The 16,116-nt window shown below is 62.8% G+C and overlaps 1 protein-coding gene and 1 long non-coding RNA gene across 3 annotated transcripts; one reads left to right on the top strand and one right to left on the bottom strand.

Annotated features, from left to right (window-relative positions):
- Positions 1-379: 379 nt before the first annotated feature.
- Positions 380-1,853, bottom strand: LOC128313594 (uncharacterized). Its single transcript, XR_008294508.1, has 3 exons — positions 1,581-1,853; positions 1,466-1,537; positions 380-820 (listed from the first exon to the last, which is right to left on the bottom strand). It is a non-coding gene; the product is annotated as an uncharacterized LOC128313594 (long non-coding RNA).
- Positions 1,854-1,881: 28 nt separating this feature from the next.
- Positions 1,882-15,719, top strand: LAT2 (linker for activation of T cells family member 2). Of its 2 annotated transcripts, none has more exons than XM_027041914.2 (13): positions 1,882-2,308; positions 6,405-6,527; positions 6,936-6,975; positions 9,302-9,345; positions 9,512-9,572; positions 9,819-9,856; positions 10,153-10,191; positions 10,273-10,303; positions 10,796-10,851; positions 11,974-12,036; positions 12,336-12,407; positions 12,821-12,929; positions 14,948-15,719. In XM_027041914.2, the coding sequence occupies exons 2-12, from the start codon at positions 6,434-6,436 to the stop codon at positions 12,913-12,915; spliced, it is 633 nt and encodes a 210-aa protein (XP_026897715.1). In that variant the 5' UTR covers positions 1,882-2,308; positions 6,405-6,433; the 3' UTR covers positions 12,916-12,929; positions 14,948-15,719. The 2 variants fall into 2 exon arrangements, with proteins under 2 accessions (XP_026897715.1, XP_026897714.2); XM_027041913.2 differs by lacking the exon at positions 1,882-2,308 and adding an exon at positions 3,618-4,533.
- The last annotated feature ends 397 nt before the right edge of the window (positions 15,720-16,116 follow it).

The raw sequence follows: 16,116 nt of genomic DNA, 5'->3' as shown, positions 1-16,116 counted from the left end.
CTTTGGGGAGTGAGTTCACAGCCAAAAGTAGGTGTCAGAAGGCTGGGGAGGAGGAGTGGAAGGGAGGCTCTTTTGCACCTTAGGCTTGGGGGTGGCAGACCCCCTGGCTCCAGGGGTTTCTAGAACGTGCACACTTCTCAAGGTGCTTTTTCTGTGGATAATCCACAGCTTCCCATCAGCCTTTAGTATCTCTGTGACCCCAGGGGCGCTTGGGTGGCTCAGTCGGTTAAGCCTCCAACTTCGGCTCAGGTCATGATCTTGCAGTTTGAGAGTTTGAGCACCGCATCAGGCTCTGCACTGGTGGTTCGAAGTCTGCTTGGGATATTCTCTCTCTCCCTCCCTCCCTCCCTCCCTCCTCCCTCCCTCTCCCCTCTCCCTGCTTGTGCTCTCCCCCTCTTACAAAATAAACTTTAAAAAAGAAAAAAAAATGGGCTCAGAGAGGGTCTGCGCTAGGTCCCACCGCAGATTGACCTTAACACCTTACCAGTGATTGGAGGTCACTTCTGCCATTGCTAAGGCCTGAGACAGAAGCCAGGCATGTAGGACGATAGCTCCTTCCCATTGGATGTGTGAGGTTCTGTCCATCTCTGCCAGCTGGAGACCCCTGGGTAGGGGCACAGTCCCGGGATCGATGGACACCAACACCAGCTTGTTCCAGTTGTCTGAGTGGGGCTCGGGCAGGTGGTCCCAGCATGGAGGGCCGCTGGCACACAGCCACCAGCCTCCCTGCACTTGTGGGTGGTGAGAAGACAACAGGCTGGAGATTTGGGATCTGGGCTCAAATCCAGCATAGCTTCCATGGGCTTCCAGCCTTCTCTGCCTGTGTAAGGAAAGTGACATCAAAGGGGCCAGTTACCGTGGGAACCAAATGAAGCATGGCCCAGCGGGGAATAGAGTATGGCAGCGCCCGCACAGGCACGGGCCTGGGAGTCAGACGGACTTGGCTTTAGTCCCGGTGCCACCGTGCACTGGGATGGGGGACAAGCTCCTGGCGTGAGGCCCCAGGGATTTCCCACATCAAGGCTTGGCCGCTGCACTACCTATCTTCTCCACAGGGTGGCAGCCGCGGGCAGCCCTGGCCCCAGCCTGGACGGGACGGGCCGAAAGAGAAACCAAGTCTCTGGCCAAAAGGGGCCCACGGGACCGGAGGGCCTGGGCTCTGAAATTCCAGACTAATGGAGGCTTGGGACCCTGGTGGGTTTCCCTGGGGTCTCCTGCGAGTGGGGTGCCACTACCAGTTCCATGGCCTTAGGCAAGCCAATGCCCAGTAACAGAAAGCACCCAAGCATCCTGTGCATTTGTGGGTCCCCCAGGAGCCAGTGTGGAGTCCCTGAAGTGGACGGGGTATAGGCATGGGGGCAGCAGCCGCGGGAGGGGTCTCTGGGTCTCTGGGAATCAGGGCGGGGGTGGGGGGCCGTGAGCCGTGGCTCCTGGATCATCTCCGCCCTTGTGTCCTCCGGCTCACCTCCCTGTCCTGCTGCTTCTGACGCCTGTGGCGGGCGGGCTGCAGCGCTGTTCTGTCTGCCCCAGCGCGCACCTGCCGTGCATCCCTCTGTCCCACGTTCCACGGGAGCGTGCACGGTGTGTGCGCGTGAGAGCGTGTCTCATTCCCTGGGACTCTCGCTCCCTGGGTGCCTCTCTCTCGTTCTCCCTCCCTCTGTGCGTCTCTGAGAGTCTGCGGGTCTCTGTGTCTGTCGGTCAATCTCAAGCTCAGGCTCTGCTTGTCTCTGGAGGGGAAAGGACACTCTGTACATGTGTATGCATGTGTGTGTCTGTTTCTCATCCTTTCCCTGCATGTGTGCCTTTTTCTGTGTGCTGCTCCCTCTCGAAGTGTGTGTGTGTGTGTGTGTGTGTGTGTGCGCGCGCGCGCGCGCGCGTGTGTCTTTCCATCTCTTCCTACTTTCTGGTTGCCTGTGTGTGTGTGTGTGTGTGTGTGTGCACCCCACTTCCTTCTTTCTCCCAGTCCCTCTGTGTATGTCTCTTCCTCTCTGTGTGACTTGGGTTTACATGTGTGTATTTAGTGCGTGCGTGTGTGTGTGTTCTCTCCGCGCCTGCTTGCGTCCGTGTCTCTCTCTCTCCCCTCGTCCCTTGGCGTCTCTCCCTGTCTCTGCGAGTGTCTCTGTGTCTCTGTCTGTTAACAGCAGAGCCTGTCCGGCAGAGCAGCGGATGTGTGAGGGATGATTCAGGGGCTGACAGGAAGCCCGCTGCCTTGCCTGCTGCCCGCCAGAGTCTGTGGCGTTGGCGTCAGCTCGGGCAGGTGTGTGGGCTCAGGATGAAGTGGCCGCAGTGAGGAGCCCCCAGCTGTCAGGTAAGTCTTGCCCAGGAGTGCCTGGAGCCTGGCCCAGGGCCAGGGGTCCGGAGGCTGGCCCCCACTGAACTCCCCACGGGGGCAGGAATGGCCCCACTGGCCCAGCGGGAGTGCTGGGGGGGTCCCGCCGGGTGGGGTGGGGAGATGCCCAGCCGCTGGGCCCTGGTCCTGCCCTGGCGCCCCTGGCTGGGAAGTGCTCCCTCCGGGACCCTGCGGCACCCAGGGGCAGCCTGTTTCTGGCCACCTTCCCACCCTCGCCTTCCCCAGCCCAGCCTACGAGGGCCTGGGAAGCCCCTGCGGGTCCTATCGCTTCCAGAGACCAGTGAGGGGCCAGGCCCACGAGCCCTGGTTTCTTTGTCCGTAAAATGGGACTGTAACATCCCTGCCACCGGGCTATGGGAGGACGGGTGGGACTCCACAGGCAAGCGTGCCCAGGGCCTGCCTCAGGCCAGATGGAAGCAGCCCTCCCACCGCCCCCACCCAGCCCCCAGCCTGGCACTCCAGCTCTCTGCTCTCTGACTGCGAGGCCATAGGCCCTGGGGGACTGCTTGTGCCCGGCTCTGTCACCATCCCCCTCCCCCCCCCCCCCACCGGCCTTGACCTTGGCCGTCACCATTCCCCACCTCTGCCCCGGAACAAGGGCTGCCCAGGCCCCCACACTGGCCTCCTGAGCATTACGAGCCTCCGTTAGAGGTCCCTGGGTCGGCCTTATCTGAAGGCCAAGATTACATGGGAAAGGGAACAGGCACCAGAGCAGAGCCCAGCGGATAAAGCCTTCCCAGGGCCCAGATCCGAATCTCTCGCTCCGCTCCTGCCCCCTAGTCTGCCCTGCCGCCCTGGTAGGCCTCAGTTTCCCCATCTACGGCTGAAGGTAGGGCTGGGAGATGGGGCGGGAGGCTGGGACACTGAGGCCCGGCCCTGAGGGCTTTCCCACCGAGGGCTGTTGCAAACCTTGTTCATCTGAAAACTGCGCACTTCCCTTTGTGCTATTTTGGCCCGCGGCACCTCGGCCTGTGGCCACAGGCCGCCTCGCCTCCCCACCCCACCCAGCCCTGCCTGCCCCTTGGGGCCCTCCTGGGGCCCCTGGGCCTGCCTCTCCTGGGGGCTCAGCCTCCTCCCCCAACCCTCATCCTGCGCCCACCAGCTCGTGGGGCCTGGGTGGGAAAGCCCGGCCGGAGGGCGGATCTGCTCAGTCTGGGGGCCTCTCTTTGAAAAAATATTTCATGCTTCTTAAAAATAGAATTGTAAGGAAGGGGTACAGGAGCGTGGCCTTTGGAGCCAGCCCTGCCTGAGCTGGGGTCCTGGGGAACTCGGACAGAGTGCCTGCCTCTCTGGGCTTCCCTCTCCTCCTTTGGATGAAGGGAGCTGGCATCTCCCAAGTGACACTTGGCGCGTCTGTGACAACTGAGGGGCCGGGCCGGATCCCAGCCCGCCCCGGGGTCCCGGCACGATGCCCCCGTGGGGCGGTGGAGGGGGGCTCAGGCCGGTGTGTCTGGGGGACCAGGCGGGACGGTTCTGGTAGGGTTACCCCGCACTATTCACTGCAACACCCCCCGCCCCCAAAAGGCTGTGGCTGCCCCTTCCCGTTCCATGGGGACCCTGATGGTGGCGAGTCATGGTTGTCATCCAGCTGTGTCTCCCAAACTCCCACACTAGCACCTCCGAGCACCATCTCGATGCTGGGCCTCATGTGACACACCTGAGGGATGTGTCATTATTTCCCCTGTTGTAGAAGGGCCGCCGAAGGCCAGTGAGGCTGGGATTCCACAGCAGAGGCAGACACACGCTGTGTTCTCGGGCTCCCCCTCCTTCCCTCAGCCAGTGCCAGGGGGACGGGGGTGGGCCAGGATGCCCCCCCACCCCGGCCCCGACCGTGCTGCTTGTCCCCGGACAGCCGGGTCCAGGAAGCAAGAGGGCGCCCTGGTGGCCAGGATGCCCTGTGGTCGAGGGTCCCCCTTCCCCGGGACGGCCACAGAGGTCAGCAGGCCAGGTCCTGGGCCTCCGTCGCCAGGCCGCAAGAGCACGAGTGAGTTCTCTAAACCAGCCGGCCAGAAATAAGACCCTTAGCATGCTTCTCTTCCGGAAGCCCGGCCGGTGAGCCAGACTGTTTATCATCTGCCGAAAGTGCTTTGAGGAAGGCACTGTGTCGATCCCCATTTTGTAGATGAGAAAACTGAGGCCAGGAGACAAACAGGCACAAGCTGGAGTCCTCCCTCCAGGACCAGGTGCTCCCAACCCCACACAGCCTGAAGTGCCCTGGGGCGGGCAGCCCAAGGTTGGGGGGGTGGTGCGGGGAGGAGGTTGTGCAGGCCGGGAGGGCAGCGCCCTGGCTCTGAGAGGGCGGGGCCCAACACGGACAACGTCGCGGGGTGGCAGGGGCCGCCCCGTCCTGAGATTTGGCGATGCTCGTGCTCCCACTGACTCACTCGGTGTTTGGGGAAGGAGGGGTGGCTTCTCCGTGACGGCCCCGACGGAGGCTCCGTGTGGCGTGGAGGTTCCTGGTCATTTTTGCCACAAGGGTGGAGGCAGCCCGGAGAGGCGAAAGGGACCGCCGGCCGCCGCGGTGTAGGCCTCGGGGAGCCCAGGGCAGGAGCCAGGCGGTACGAGGCTCCACTTCTCCCCCGGCCTCGCCTTCCCCGGCTGTAAAGTGGGGAGAAGCCCTCCCCCCGGGTGGCTGAGGCAGGGGGAAAACAGGTGTGCACAGGATGCGTAGGGAGCCGGTGTGGGCTCCGTGTGCCCGCCCTGGGGCAGGGCCCCCTCGGAGACGCCCTGTCGCCCCCTCAGCCGCGTCCCCCGGCCACTGCCAGGAGACCGTCTCCACGCTCGCGATGATTCTTCCCGGAAACCCCCTCAGCAGGGCACTCCCCGGGCCCCGGTGTGTGGCCGCCCGTGGCTTCGCCAAGGACTGGCAGTCCCAGCATGGCTCCGCGGCTGGGACCAGCCACTGACCAAGCGGTGGCCCGAGGTCAGGCGGGATTCAGAGTCTCCTCACCCTGCAGAGTCCGCCTTCCAGCCCACGACGCTCCCGGCACCTCCCGCCGCCAGCTGCAGCGGGAGCCCGCCAGGCCTCTCTGCCCCCCCCCCCCCCCCCCCCCGCACCCTTCTTCCCCTTATGCCCTCAGGACCCCCCTGGTGCTTAAGGAAAGGAGATCCCACTCCTGATAGGGGCCGAGAAACGCCCTAGGGTGGGTGGCGGCTGCCGGGGCTCCGGTGCCGAAGGGGCCGTGGACCGAGCTCAGGAAGCAAAGCTGGGTTTACAGGAGGCGACAGGGTAGAGCCAGACTTAGGGCCCCAAGGCTGGAGTTTGAGTCCTGACTTTTTACTTTGCAGCTGGGATCTCCAGCCTCAGTTTCTCCTTTCTTCCTTCTCTTCCTTCCTTCCTTCCTTCTTTCCTTCCTTCCTTCCTTCCTTCCTTCCTCCCTCCCTCCCTCCCTCCCTCCCTCCCTTCCTCCCTTCCTTCCTCTTCCTTCCTCCCTTCCTTCCTCTTCCTTCCTTCCTCTTCCTCTTCCTCTTTTTTCTTTCTTTCTTTCTCTCTCTCTCTCTTTTTCTTTCTTTATGTTTATGCATTTTGAGAGAGAGAGAGACAGAGCATGAGTGGGGAAGAGGCAGAGAGAGAGGGAGACACACAGAATTCGAAGCAGACTCCAATCTCCCAGCTGTCAGCACAGGGCCCGACGTCTGGCTCGAACTCGCCAGCCATGAGATCATGACCTGAGCCAAAGTCAGACGCTCAACCGACTGAGTCACCCAGGCGCCCCTCCGGCCTCAGTTTTTATATTTGTGAAATGTTGGGAGGGCAGCTGTGTGGATTAAGCAAAGGGCACATGGTGCTGTCTGGTCCCCAGAACCTTCCAGCACTTAACCAAGTGTCGGTGATGGCCCTGGGGCCAGGACTGCGGGTTTGGGGTCAGATGAGGGAGCAAAGTGGTTCCAGGGCTGATTCCATCCTGACCCGTTGCTAGGGCAGGGAGGGGTGCCGGTGCTCCCAGAGCCTGGGCTCAGCCGTGGGGCTGTCGGGACAGGGGGTCTGGAAATCCGAGGGTGTGGGGCTGGGCAGGACCCTGGAGGGGCGGTCACAGGATGATCCACGTTGCAGCCCTGCAGGACGAGTGGCTAGGAGCGGACATGAACGTGGACGCCGAGCTGCTGTGGCCGGGGGTGGCCCTGCTGCTGCTTCTGGGGACGGTGGCCAGCCTATGCGTGCGCTGCTCCCGCCCAGGTAACAGCGCGGCGGGGGACAAGGGCGTACCCAGACCTGGCCGCGCTGGGTGGACCGAAAGACAGGCTTCGACGAGGCAGGGATGAAACCCTAAACCAGCCCTGAAGACCATGAGTCTGGGTCACTGTGGGGCTTTGGTTGTGCTGGGTCAAGAGGTCTGGGGCAGGGGAATGCTCTGGAAAAAGGGTGGAGATGTGCTGTGCTGCCTGCAGCATGGACCTTCATGCTCTGCTCTCCCAGAGAGCAGACACCGTATCAGTGACAGGTGGCCCGCGGCGATTGGCCGGCCGTGTCCCATGTCCCATCTGGGGCCTGCCCAGGGCACAGGGGAGACAAGATGGGGGGATCTCAGAGCTCAGTGCCCGCCCTGGCATTGGGACGCTTGATGATCTGGTCTTGTTCTTGCAGTGGTGAAGAAGTCTGAGAAGATCTACGAGCAGAGGAGCCTGTGAGTGCTTAGGTGTCCCCAGCCCAGTGACTTGGGGTGCCCTGGCTGTGGGCCTCCACAGGGGCAGCCCCTTGGGTGTCCCCGCCCCCCTTCCCTCACCCCTTCCCACCTCCTTCCTCCAATGGGTCCCGAGCAGTCCAGCCTTGGGAGGAGGGACAGCCTGCCTGCCCAGAGGTCCTCCCCTTGCCCCCAGCCCAGGGGAGGCCGCTGTGCTGGTGCTGGGGGCGGACACAAGAGTCCTGCCCTCCTAGGCCACGTGGGGAACCGAGACCGGGCGCAGAGCAAAGCGGGGTACAGGTCTCCCCTGGAAGAAAGGCTCACAGAGCTCAGAGCTCCAGGAGGATGTGGGCGTGTCCTGGGGGGAATCAGGAGGCCTGCGGGGGGGGGGGGGGGGGGAGGTGGGGAGGATCTGAAGAAAGAAAGAAGGCGAAAGGGAACATTCCAGAGAGAGAACAGTGCGGGCCGTTGCCCACCGAGGACCGGGGTGGACACAGTCTTCTGGGGCTGAGGTGGCAGGTACAGGCCTCTGTTGAGAGACGTGAGCTGGGCGAGGGGGCGGAGGCTGTGGCCTTTGTCCTGAGGGCCCGGGGGGAGCCACAGAGGAGCCGGAAGCAGGGAGCTAGGGGGAGAGGTGAAACGGGGTCATTGACCCCAGGCCGGATGGCACTTTGGGGACAGGCAAGCGCTGGGAGGGTCAGAGGTGCCGGTCGCTGCAGACCGGGGTGTGGCCCAAGGACAGCCCGGGTCAGGAGGGCAGGGGCCACTGGTGTCCTTACACTGAGCAGGAAAGTGACAGACGGCGGGCCTGGGCTGAGACCCGGGAGAGACCCCCTGCGCTGAGACCCGCGTGCACACGTGTGCACGGGCCGGCGTGCCCACTCACACCCACACGCCCCCCGCATTCTTGCTCATGCGTGTGTTTCTGACACATGCGGCACCGTGTGCCCGCCCAGGGAAGGAACTTACCTACGACTGCGCACACACGCTTTCTCATTTCCTTTTGCAACTGAAAAACCACAATGAAGTTTGAAAATAGAGTGTCCCCATCCACACCCAGCCCTGGGCCCAGGACTAGACTTTTCCCGGCTTTTTTGACCACTTGTTCCCCTGCATCTCCAGCCCACAGGCTCCACAGGGGGTGAGGGTGGGGTGGGGGACCTGGGCCCCGCTGGTGCCTCCCACACCCCTGCCCCAAGGCAGGCCTCCTCCGTATCTCCTGTCTCCCTTCCTCTCTCAGTGCCTGCCCACTCGGGGCCCCTGACTGAGTTAGAGCCAGAAGTGAAACTTTGTCATGGTGGGAAGTGGAAACTGGGCCTGGACAGGAGGAGAACCCACTTCACTTGGGTTCCATCCTGCCAGCCTACGTGAAGTGACCGCTGTGTGTTCCAGGCCCAGCTCCCGTGGGAAGCCACGCCTGACTCTCTCCTGTGGAGTTAGGACAGCCCTCCTAAATCAGGTCACCCTGACCCCTCAGCCTTCCAGGAGCTCCTGGAAGCCTGGGCCAGATACCCATTCTGGTCCAGAGGAGGAGCCCCAAAGGCTTTAATGTTTAGCCAACCTGCCCTCCCACCCTTAGTGGTGGCTTCTGCTCTCCAGGGAGCTTCATGGTCCAAAATGGCAGCCAGAGCTCCAGCCCTCATCTCTGTGTTCCAGGCAGTAGTAGTAAGAATGAAGCACCAGGATAAAAAGGGTGCACCCCTGTTGGCAGTGCCTCCTTTAAAGACGTTTTCCTGGAGGTCCCGACAACCTTGGCTTGCGTCTCATTGACTAGGGCTTAATCACAGGGCCATGCTTAGGCACGAGAGAGACTGGGAAATACAGTCTTTTAGATGGGCCTCCATAAAAATCAGAGATCCGTTTCAAAGAAAGAAGACACGGGGGTGATGGCCAGACACCTCGCTGTGTCTCGCTTTGACGTTACCTCACCAGGTATTTGGGAGCAAATGGTGGGTTGGAACATCTCAAAAGGGACTGAAGTTACCGTCGGTTGAGATCTCTGAAGAGCCACCTGACCCTCACCGGAGAATCTCGGGGCCGCCTCCCCAGCCCCCGCCCACAGACCCTCCTGACCATCTCCGGGGTTCCTGGGGAGGCCGTGGAGACAGCTGGCTCCAGCCTGGGGCCGTGCGAGAAGGGTAGACACCCGGCGGGCAGGGTTGGGGAGCAGTCCGGAGAATGGGGCATCAGGGAGCCCTGGATCACTCTCACCCTGGTCTGTCCCTCCCCTCTCCGTTCCTCGCCCCTGTCTGTCCATCTCTCCTGTCTCTCTGTCCCTTGGGCTGTGGGAGGCCATGCGCTGGCTCAGCACAGCTCCTTGTGTTTCCAGGGAAGAGAATGCACAGAACTTTGCGGTGGCCCGGACCTATTCCTGTGAGTCCCCAAACTGAAGGGCCCAGGGACTGGGCTCAGGGTTGGGGGTGTCCATATCTGTCCCCATCGTTCTGAGGTGGTGGCCAGGCCTGATCTGGTGGAGTGAGGGGCCTGTAAGTGGCAGGCTGGTCTGGGGGTCCAGCCAACACCCCCTTGTCCTTCGCAGTGGTCAGGCAGGCCTGGCCGGGGCCCCTGCTGGACACAGCCTCTGACGTGGCACCAACAAGGTAGGCATAAGCCCCCGACCGCAGGCCCAGAGGGGTTACAACCCCATAGGAGGTGATGGGAAGGAGGGTCCTGCGGTCCCCACCTGGCTGAGCTCCGGCCAAGACCTGGCTCCCTCCCTGAACCTCGGAGCCCCCGAGCTGGATCCTGAGGGCTCCACGAGGGGGCCCTGGGGCTGTGGTTCACAAACCCCAAGGCCTCCTCCCCACCCAGCCCTCCTCAGCCCCTCCCTTCCCCCTTTCCTGCAGGAAGGACAAGCTTCTACGGTTCTCCCCCAGCGTTGAGGGTGAGTGGCCCTTAGACACAGGGTGGGGGCAGGGGGGAGGGGGGACTGAGACACAGGGTGGGGGCAGGGGGGAGGGGGGACTGAGACACAGGGGTGGGGGCAGGGGGGAGGGGGGACTGAGACACGTGGGCAGTGGGGGGGTCCCCTGAGGTGTTGGGCCAGGAGGCCTGGGGGCAGGGGACAGAGAGCAGGTGCAAAGCTACGAAGGTAGGAAACACCTGGGTCTGGAAGGCCCTTCCTTGGGGGTGGGAGTGGGGCCGAGACGGGAAGAAGCCACGAGCCCGCCTTTCTTCCAGATGCTGCGTCCTCTAGGTACCTGGAGAACTTCAGCAAAGGTGGGTGGCATCCGGGGAAGTGGGGGCTGCGGTGGGGCCCACAGCCCGGGGCTCAGGCCTAATTCTCGCCTCTTCCTGCAGGAAGCAGACGAGGATCTGATGGAGCCTTCATGTGAGTGGTCTTCTGCGGGCCCTGGCCCCTCATCCCCGCCCCCCACCCACCCCTGCTTTGAGCTTCCCCCTTTAGGAAGACTTCCTGCCCCGGAACCCACTGGCCCAGGCAGGCTCTGCCCCTCGGGGGGTTATGGCTTTGTGGGGACAGGGACATGGCCCTGCTCTAGGGAGGGTTTGTCTGGGGGGACTCATCCCACATCGCCTAGACACAAGTTCCAAAAACCCCAGGGAGGAAGGGCCCTCAGGGATGTCTCTTCATCTCACAGATGGGCACACTGCTCCCCAGGGAAGAGGGGGACAAGTCGGGATGGCTGGAGCCAGGCTGGGTGGCTCAGGGACGGAGGGACCAGGGGAGAGCCTGGCCCAGCCCCCACGAGCCCCCGGGGGAACAATATATCGGAACAGCCCTGGCCTCACTGTCCCCCGTGATGCTCCCACCCCAACCACCCGCCTACCTAGCAACCAGCCTGTGTCTGTGTTTTCTTGCCAGAGACCCCATTGCCACGCACTATTACAACTGGGGGCAGTTCCAGAAGCCCTTGGAAGGTGAGGCGGAGGAGGGGGAAAAAGGGGAGGTGGGAAACTTCAGAAGCCACGTTCCCCCGGCCAGAGGCGGTGGGAAGGACGTGGAGGAGGAGGCTGGGCCTAGGTCTGGACGGGTGGCGGAGTTGGGGAGCTCGGGGCCAGAGCCCAGGAGCGCAGTAGGGAAGGGATGTGTGGGAGGCAGAGAGGGGACAGGGTGGTGGGCCGCAGAGGTGAGGGAACCAGAGGGGGAGCTGGGGGCAGAGGTAGCGGGGGAGGCTGAGCCCCCGTGTCGTGCAGGCTCCCCCTCGGGACTGGGCAGCAACTGATGGGTACACGTGGGACCTCGGAGAAAGGCCCTGGGCAGGGCGGCCGGGCTGACCGACACTGAGCCCTGCGGTCTCTGAAGGTGCCAGAATCTTAGGCCCTTAACACCTTTGGTTCACAGAAGAAGAAACTGAGGAGTGAGGGAGGGCAGTGCCTGCTGAGAGGTGCTCGGGTCTGGGGCTTGAGGCCAGTTCCTGCATCTTGGCTCCTGCCTGGGCCATGCTGGGGAGTGGGGCCGTGGTGGGTAGAGAGGAGGGTCTTCTCCCCGCCCCCTGCACCCACCTCAGATGGATGCAGGCAGTGGGCCAGCAGTTAGAGCTCAGCTTGCCCCTGACGGGGGCCATGAGGGGGTGCCAGGCTCTGATAGGCCTGGGGTCGCCCCGCCCCGCCCAGAGGTACTGCTTCAGGACCAGCCTAGGCCTGGAGCCCACCTCTCCGTGGCCTCCAGCAGCAATCCCTGCCCCTCACTGCCCAGTAGCAACGGGCCTCCCTCCCCCCCTCCCAACTAGCCAACTGCCTGATTGCAGCCTGAGCCCTACTCCCCCCTCCCCGGTGCATTTGGGGGGGACCTCAGAAGACAATGAAGGAGCTCAGGGTGGCGGCTGCCGAAGCCAGGCCAGTGTCAATGAAGAAGCTTGTCCAGGAGAATGTTCAGGAGACTCCCGGCGGGGGTGGGGGGAGGTTGGTGCAGAGGCTGAGGGTTTGGCAGGACGGGTCACCTACAGAGGGAAGGCAGGACGGAGGGAGGGAGGGAGGAAGAGCCCGGCCTGCTGGGCAGGGCCAACTGGCACCCACAGCCCCGTCTCCTCTCCCCGGCAGACGATGATGATGCCAATTCGTACGAGAACGTGCTCATCTGCAAGCAGAAGGACACTGAGTCAGGTGAGGCTGCCAGTCCCGGGAGCTGGCAGGGAGGCCGGCCTCCTCGGCTGAGATCCGAGGCCCCCGTTGCTCAAAGGCACCACTTGCCTCGAAACCCGAAGGTTCACCTCAGCTCTCGTGCCTTTGGATAAAGCACTGCTCGAGGCCTGGAGGGGCCCCGGGGGTCCGGCCCTAGTGAGATGCACCGACAGGACCCCTTCCTCCCCCGAGGGGCCGCCCAGCACGGGGCACAGGAGGAACCCAGGCGCCCCTGCCGGCCTGAGGCCTGGGCCAGCCCCTCTCTCGGTGTCTCCCTGCAGGGGACGAAGGATCTGAGGACTATCAGAACTCAGCTTCCATCCGGCAGTGGCGGGAGTCCAGGAGGGTGGTGGGTACGTGTCTGGAGGGCAGGGGCTCCGGAGCGGTCAGCTTCAGCAGGCTTGCGGGGGGGGGGGGGGGGGGGGGCGCCTGGCCAGGGAGGATCCGGTGGGCGGGCGTGGGCGAGGGAGGGAGAGTCGGGGTCTGACCCGGGAGGGCCAGGCCGGGAGGGCTCCCCTGCAGCCCGTGCAGCTGACTGTGCAGCGACGCCTCTGGCCCGTCGGTGGCCGCAGACGCCTCGAACCCCGTCGGCAGCCCCCGCCCACGGGCCAATCTCCGGCGAACCGCAGGGATGAGACCGACACACTGTTCAGTGTGGCATTTCCCGCAGGCTGTTTTGCAGCCTCTGGGGGTCTGGGCCCGAGCCTCTGGCTGGGGGGACGGGTGTGGGTGTGAATGTGCAAACTGTCTGCCCCCTGGTCCGCAGAGCGAGGCCCGAGGGAGGCGTCCCCGTCGCTGGCAGAAAGCCCGGACGAGGAGCCCGATTACGTGAACGAGAGCGTGGCAGCCACAGAAGCCTAGCGAGGGCCTGGAAGGTAGGTGCCCCTTCTTCCAGGGCGGTGGGCCTCACAGGCCTGAGAGGCCCCATCCCAAGGGGAAAAAAACAGGGCTGGGGAGCCACGTGGGGGCCCCGGAGGGGGTTGAGGGGTGGCACCCATGGTGCTGAAATGGGGGGGGCTCTGTCGGGTGATGGGACCGCGCCCCTAGGTGCTGGGCCCCCTGAGCAGCCCGTGCCCACCCCGCCCCCGGCTCCCGTGGCAGGCCCGGCGAGGGGACAGCTCTACGGCAGGCACAAGGGCCTCAGGCTGTTGTGGGGGGTCCGGCCGGGGGTGCTGGTGAGCTGTGGGGTGACGGGGTGGGCCCTGGGTGGTCTCCGCAATCCTGAGCGAGTGACTTCACCTTCTGGGACTATTGCCTTGCTGGCAAAACGGTGCAACTGGGACACGGCATGTGAGGGACACAGGGACAGGGGTGGGACCTGGAGACAGAGGAGGGTGCCCATGACGGTCGTGGCTGGACCGTGCGAAGCACCCGCTTGGTCAGCCAGCATGGGGCTGAATGTTCACACGTGCCCTCTCGTGGTGCCCCGAAGGCACAGAGAGCTCAGCCACTGCCCCTCCCCCAACCATACCTCCCAGCACCTGCCGCGGGCAAGTCGGCCTTAAGCGCCACAGACACAGTCATAAAATCCACTCATGGGTGCCCAGCTGGCTCAGTCGGTGGAGCGTGCAACTCTTGATCTCAGGGTGGTGAGTTCGAGCCCTACAGGGGGTGCAGAGATTACTTAAAATTTTTAAAGCTTTTTAAAAAATTTATTTATTTATTCTTGGGGTGAGGGAGCATGAGCAGAGGAGAGGCAGAGAGAGTGGGAGAGAGAGAGAGAGAGAGAGAGAGAGAGTCCCAAACAGTCTCCACGCTGTCCGTGCAGAGCCTGACATGGGGCTCGAACTCACAAAGCATGAGATCATGCTCTGAGCCGAGATCAAGAGTTGGACGCTTAACCGACTGAGCCACCCAGGTGCCCCTACTTAAAAATAAAACCTGAAGGGAAAAAAAAAAATCCACTCAAATCCCTGACCGTTCAGGACTTACACTCCGGTGGGAGAGATTTCACAGATGGCTGTAGGCTGAGAGAGGAAAGGAAGAGGCATGTTAGGGGGTGATAAGTCCTGCGGTCGTGGGACTGGGGCAGGCCAGGGCAGCTGTGGGGGCTCCCTCCTCGCCCCGCTGGGGGAAAGATTTGCAGGGGGGCAGCGGTGCGCCCAGAGGGTCTGACGATGGGGAGGCGCGGCCAGCCACGCGGCCTGCACCTGGGTTTTCTGGGATGGGAGAGGGGGCGGCCTGGGAGACTGGAAAGAGGATCCCCGGATGCTGAGGAGAGAATGGAATTGAGGGCACAAGACAGGGAGTGGAGAACATTCCGGAAGTTCCACTGCAGAGTGGGGAGCGAGGGAGCAGAGAAGCAGAGACGCGGGGCGGGAGCCAGAGCGCTGTGCAGGTTTCTGAGCTGAAAGAAACGACGCTGTGAGGTAGGTTAGGGTGGCAGAAACGACACAGTGGGTTCCGGCTTGGGGTCCAGCTGCGGCTGGATGGAACCTTTGTGTCCAGCATCCCGTCGGGCACAGGGGGCCGAACTCCATGGCCGGCGCCCACGGTGGCCTGGAGGCTGGAGTGACACGATCCCTGTTAGTGGAAGGGCTGTGCCAGGTGAGGCGGAAGCAGGGCTGAGTTAGAGCAGACGCTCTTGGCAGGTGCCTTCTGGGTGGGAGGGGAGAGGACGCGCCTCGAAGGTGAGTGCGGGTCACAGGGCAGAGGGCGTCCCTGTGCGGGTTAACCCCAGCCGGGCGGCATCGATAAGCACAGTCAGGATTTCCAAGGGAAGGAAGGCAGCTTGATGGGTGGGCTCAGCCTGCAGGGCAGGAAGGGCGCTGAACGCTGACCATCTCCACCCATCCTGACCCTGACCCTGACCCAGCCACCCTGGTGCTGAGGGAACAGAGTGCTGTCGAGGCAACCCTTTTCCTTGTAACAAACCTTTTCATCTTCGTTCAAGGAGCCGAGGGGACCACCAAGCTCAGAGGACTATTTACCGCCTCCCCAAAGGTCACTTCTCTGACTTGCTCAACCGCTAGACCCCCCACGGTTGCTCCTGGGAGACGCGCTGACACGTCTGAGGACCATCCACCAGGCCGCGGGGTACCGGTGGGGAAAGGACAGTTACAGGTGGAATCACCCCCTACCCCCCCGCCCGGCTCCCACGGGAGCCCAGAGCCCCTGCCGCGATCGGATGTCAAGATTCAGGGCAAGTTGCATCCCTGTCCCCACGTCTAGAACATCGTGCATCACTGGTACTCCTGTGCTTTTTGCTTTGGATTCAGGTTCCAAAGTGCTAACCAATGCCGGCTGCTGGGCTCTTCCTCGTGGTCCATAAGCTTGTACAGTTAATTTATATAGGTGGAGCCATATTTAATAATCCACGTCTCCGGGCAGAGATCCGATCTGTCTCGCCTCCTAGAAGCATTACATGTGATTTCAGCAGAGTTAGGGGAGCCCCGGCGCTCCTTTCTTTGGGCCTCGGTTCACTTGGAAGAAGTAAGGCTGCAGGGAACTTCGCGCAGCCAGTGGGGACGTCTGCTGTGGACAGAGTGCGTCACGTTTCCGAAGGAGCGGAGCCACGCGGCCGAGCTGATTGGGCAGAAACACAGCTGTCTCACGGGAGGGGCAGGGGCCCAAAGGGACCTTCTGAGTCAGAAAAGCCACAGCCAGAGAAGCGAGATGCTTCCTTCAACTGAAACATCCCAATAGACCATTTTCATTTAAAAGTAGCAATTCTCACGTCCGCTTTCCCTGCTTCATGCAAAAACCTTCTAAGGGAATGAAAGTCAAGCCTCTTGCTTCATGGAAAGGGGCCTTGCCCCGCCCCAGGCCAAGGTCAGGGGATGGAGAGAGAGAGGGTGTGCTGGGGACAGGGACCTGGTCACAGGGTCAGTCCTCTTTCCATAAGTTAGTGCCACAGGTTGGGAAACGAGAAGGAAAAATGACAACAATCGTTGGCCACTTGTTACTCCCCACCCAGGAGTCCCGATCTCACAGGCTCAGACGGAGTGGGGTGCGGTGGGGGCTCCGGGCTCCATGGTTACTGGGTGTGGGGAACCCTCTGGACCCTGGGCCTCCCCCCAGACCTCACAGGGACCAATGGAAGCTCCAGATGAAAAATAAGAT

The sequence above is a fragment of the Acinonyx jubatus genome, chromosome E3 (genome assembly GCF_027475565.1).
Source record: "Acinonyx jubatus isolate Ajub_Pintada_27869175 chromosome E3, VMU_Ajub_asm_v1.0, whole genome shotgun sequence".
In the NCBI taxonomy this organism is placed as follows: domain Eukaryota; kingdom Metazoa; phylum Chordata; class Mammalia; order Carnivora; family Felidae; genus Acinonyx; species Acinonyx jubatus.
The sequence above is the reverse complement of the archived record's forward strand: the minus strand, read 5'-3'. Positions and strand labels throughout refer to the sequence as shown.

What these genes read in the sequence shown, in the direction of transcription:
- LAT2 (XM_027041913.2), top strand. Translation starts at nt 4,473, where the DNA reads ATGAGAAAACTGAGGCCAGGAGACAAACAGGCACAAGCTGGAGTCCTC. An exon ending in AGTCCTCCCTCCAGGACCAG is followed by an intron (nt 4,534 to 6,404) that starts GTGCTCCCAACC and finishes TCCACGTTGCAG; the next exon opens with CCCTGCAGGACGAGTGGCTA. An exon ending in GGAGTCCAGGAGGGTGGTGG is followed by an intron (nt 12,408 to 12,820) that starts GTACGTGTCTGG and finishes CCTGGTCCGCAG; the next exon opens with AGCGAGGCCCGAGGGAGGCG.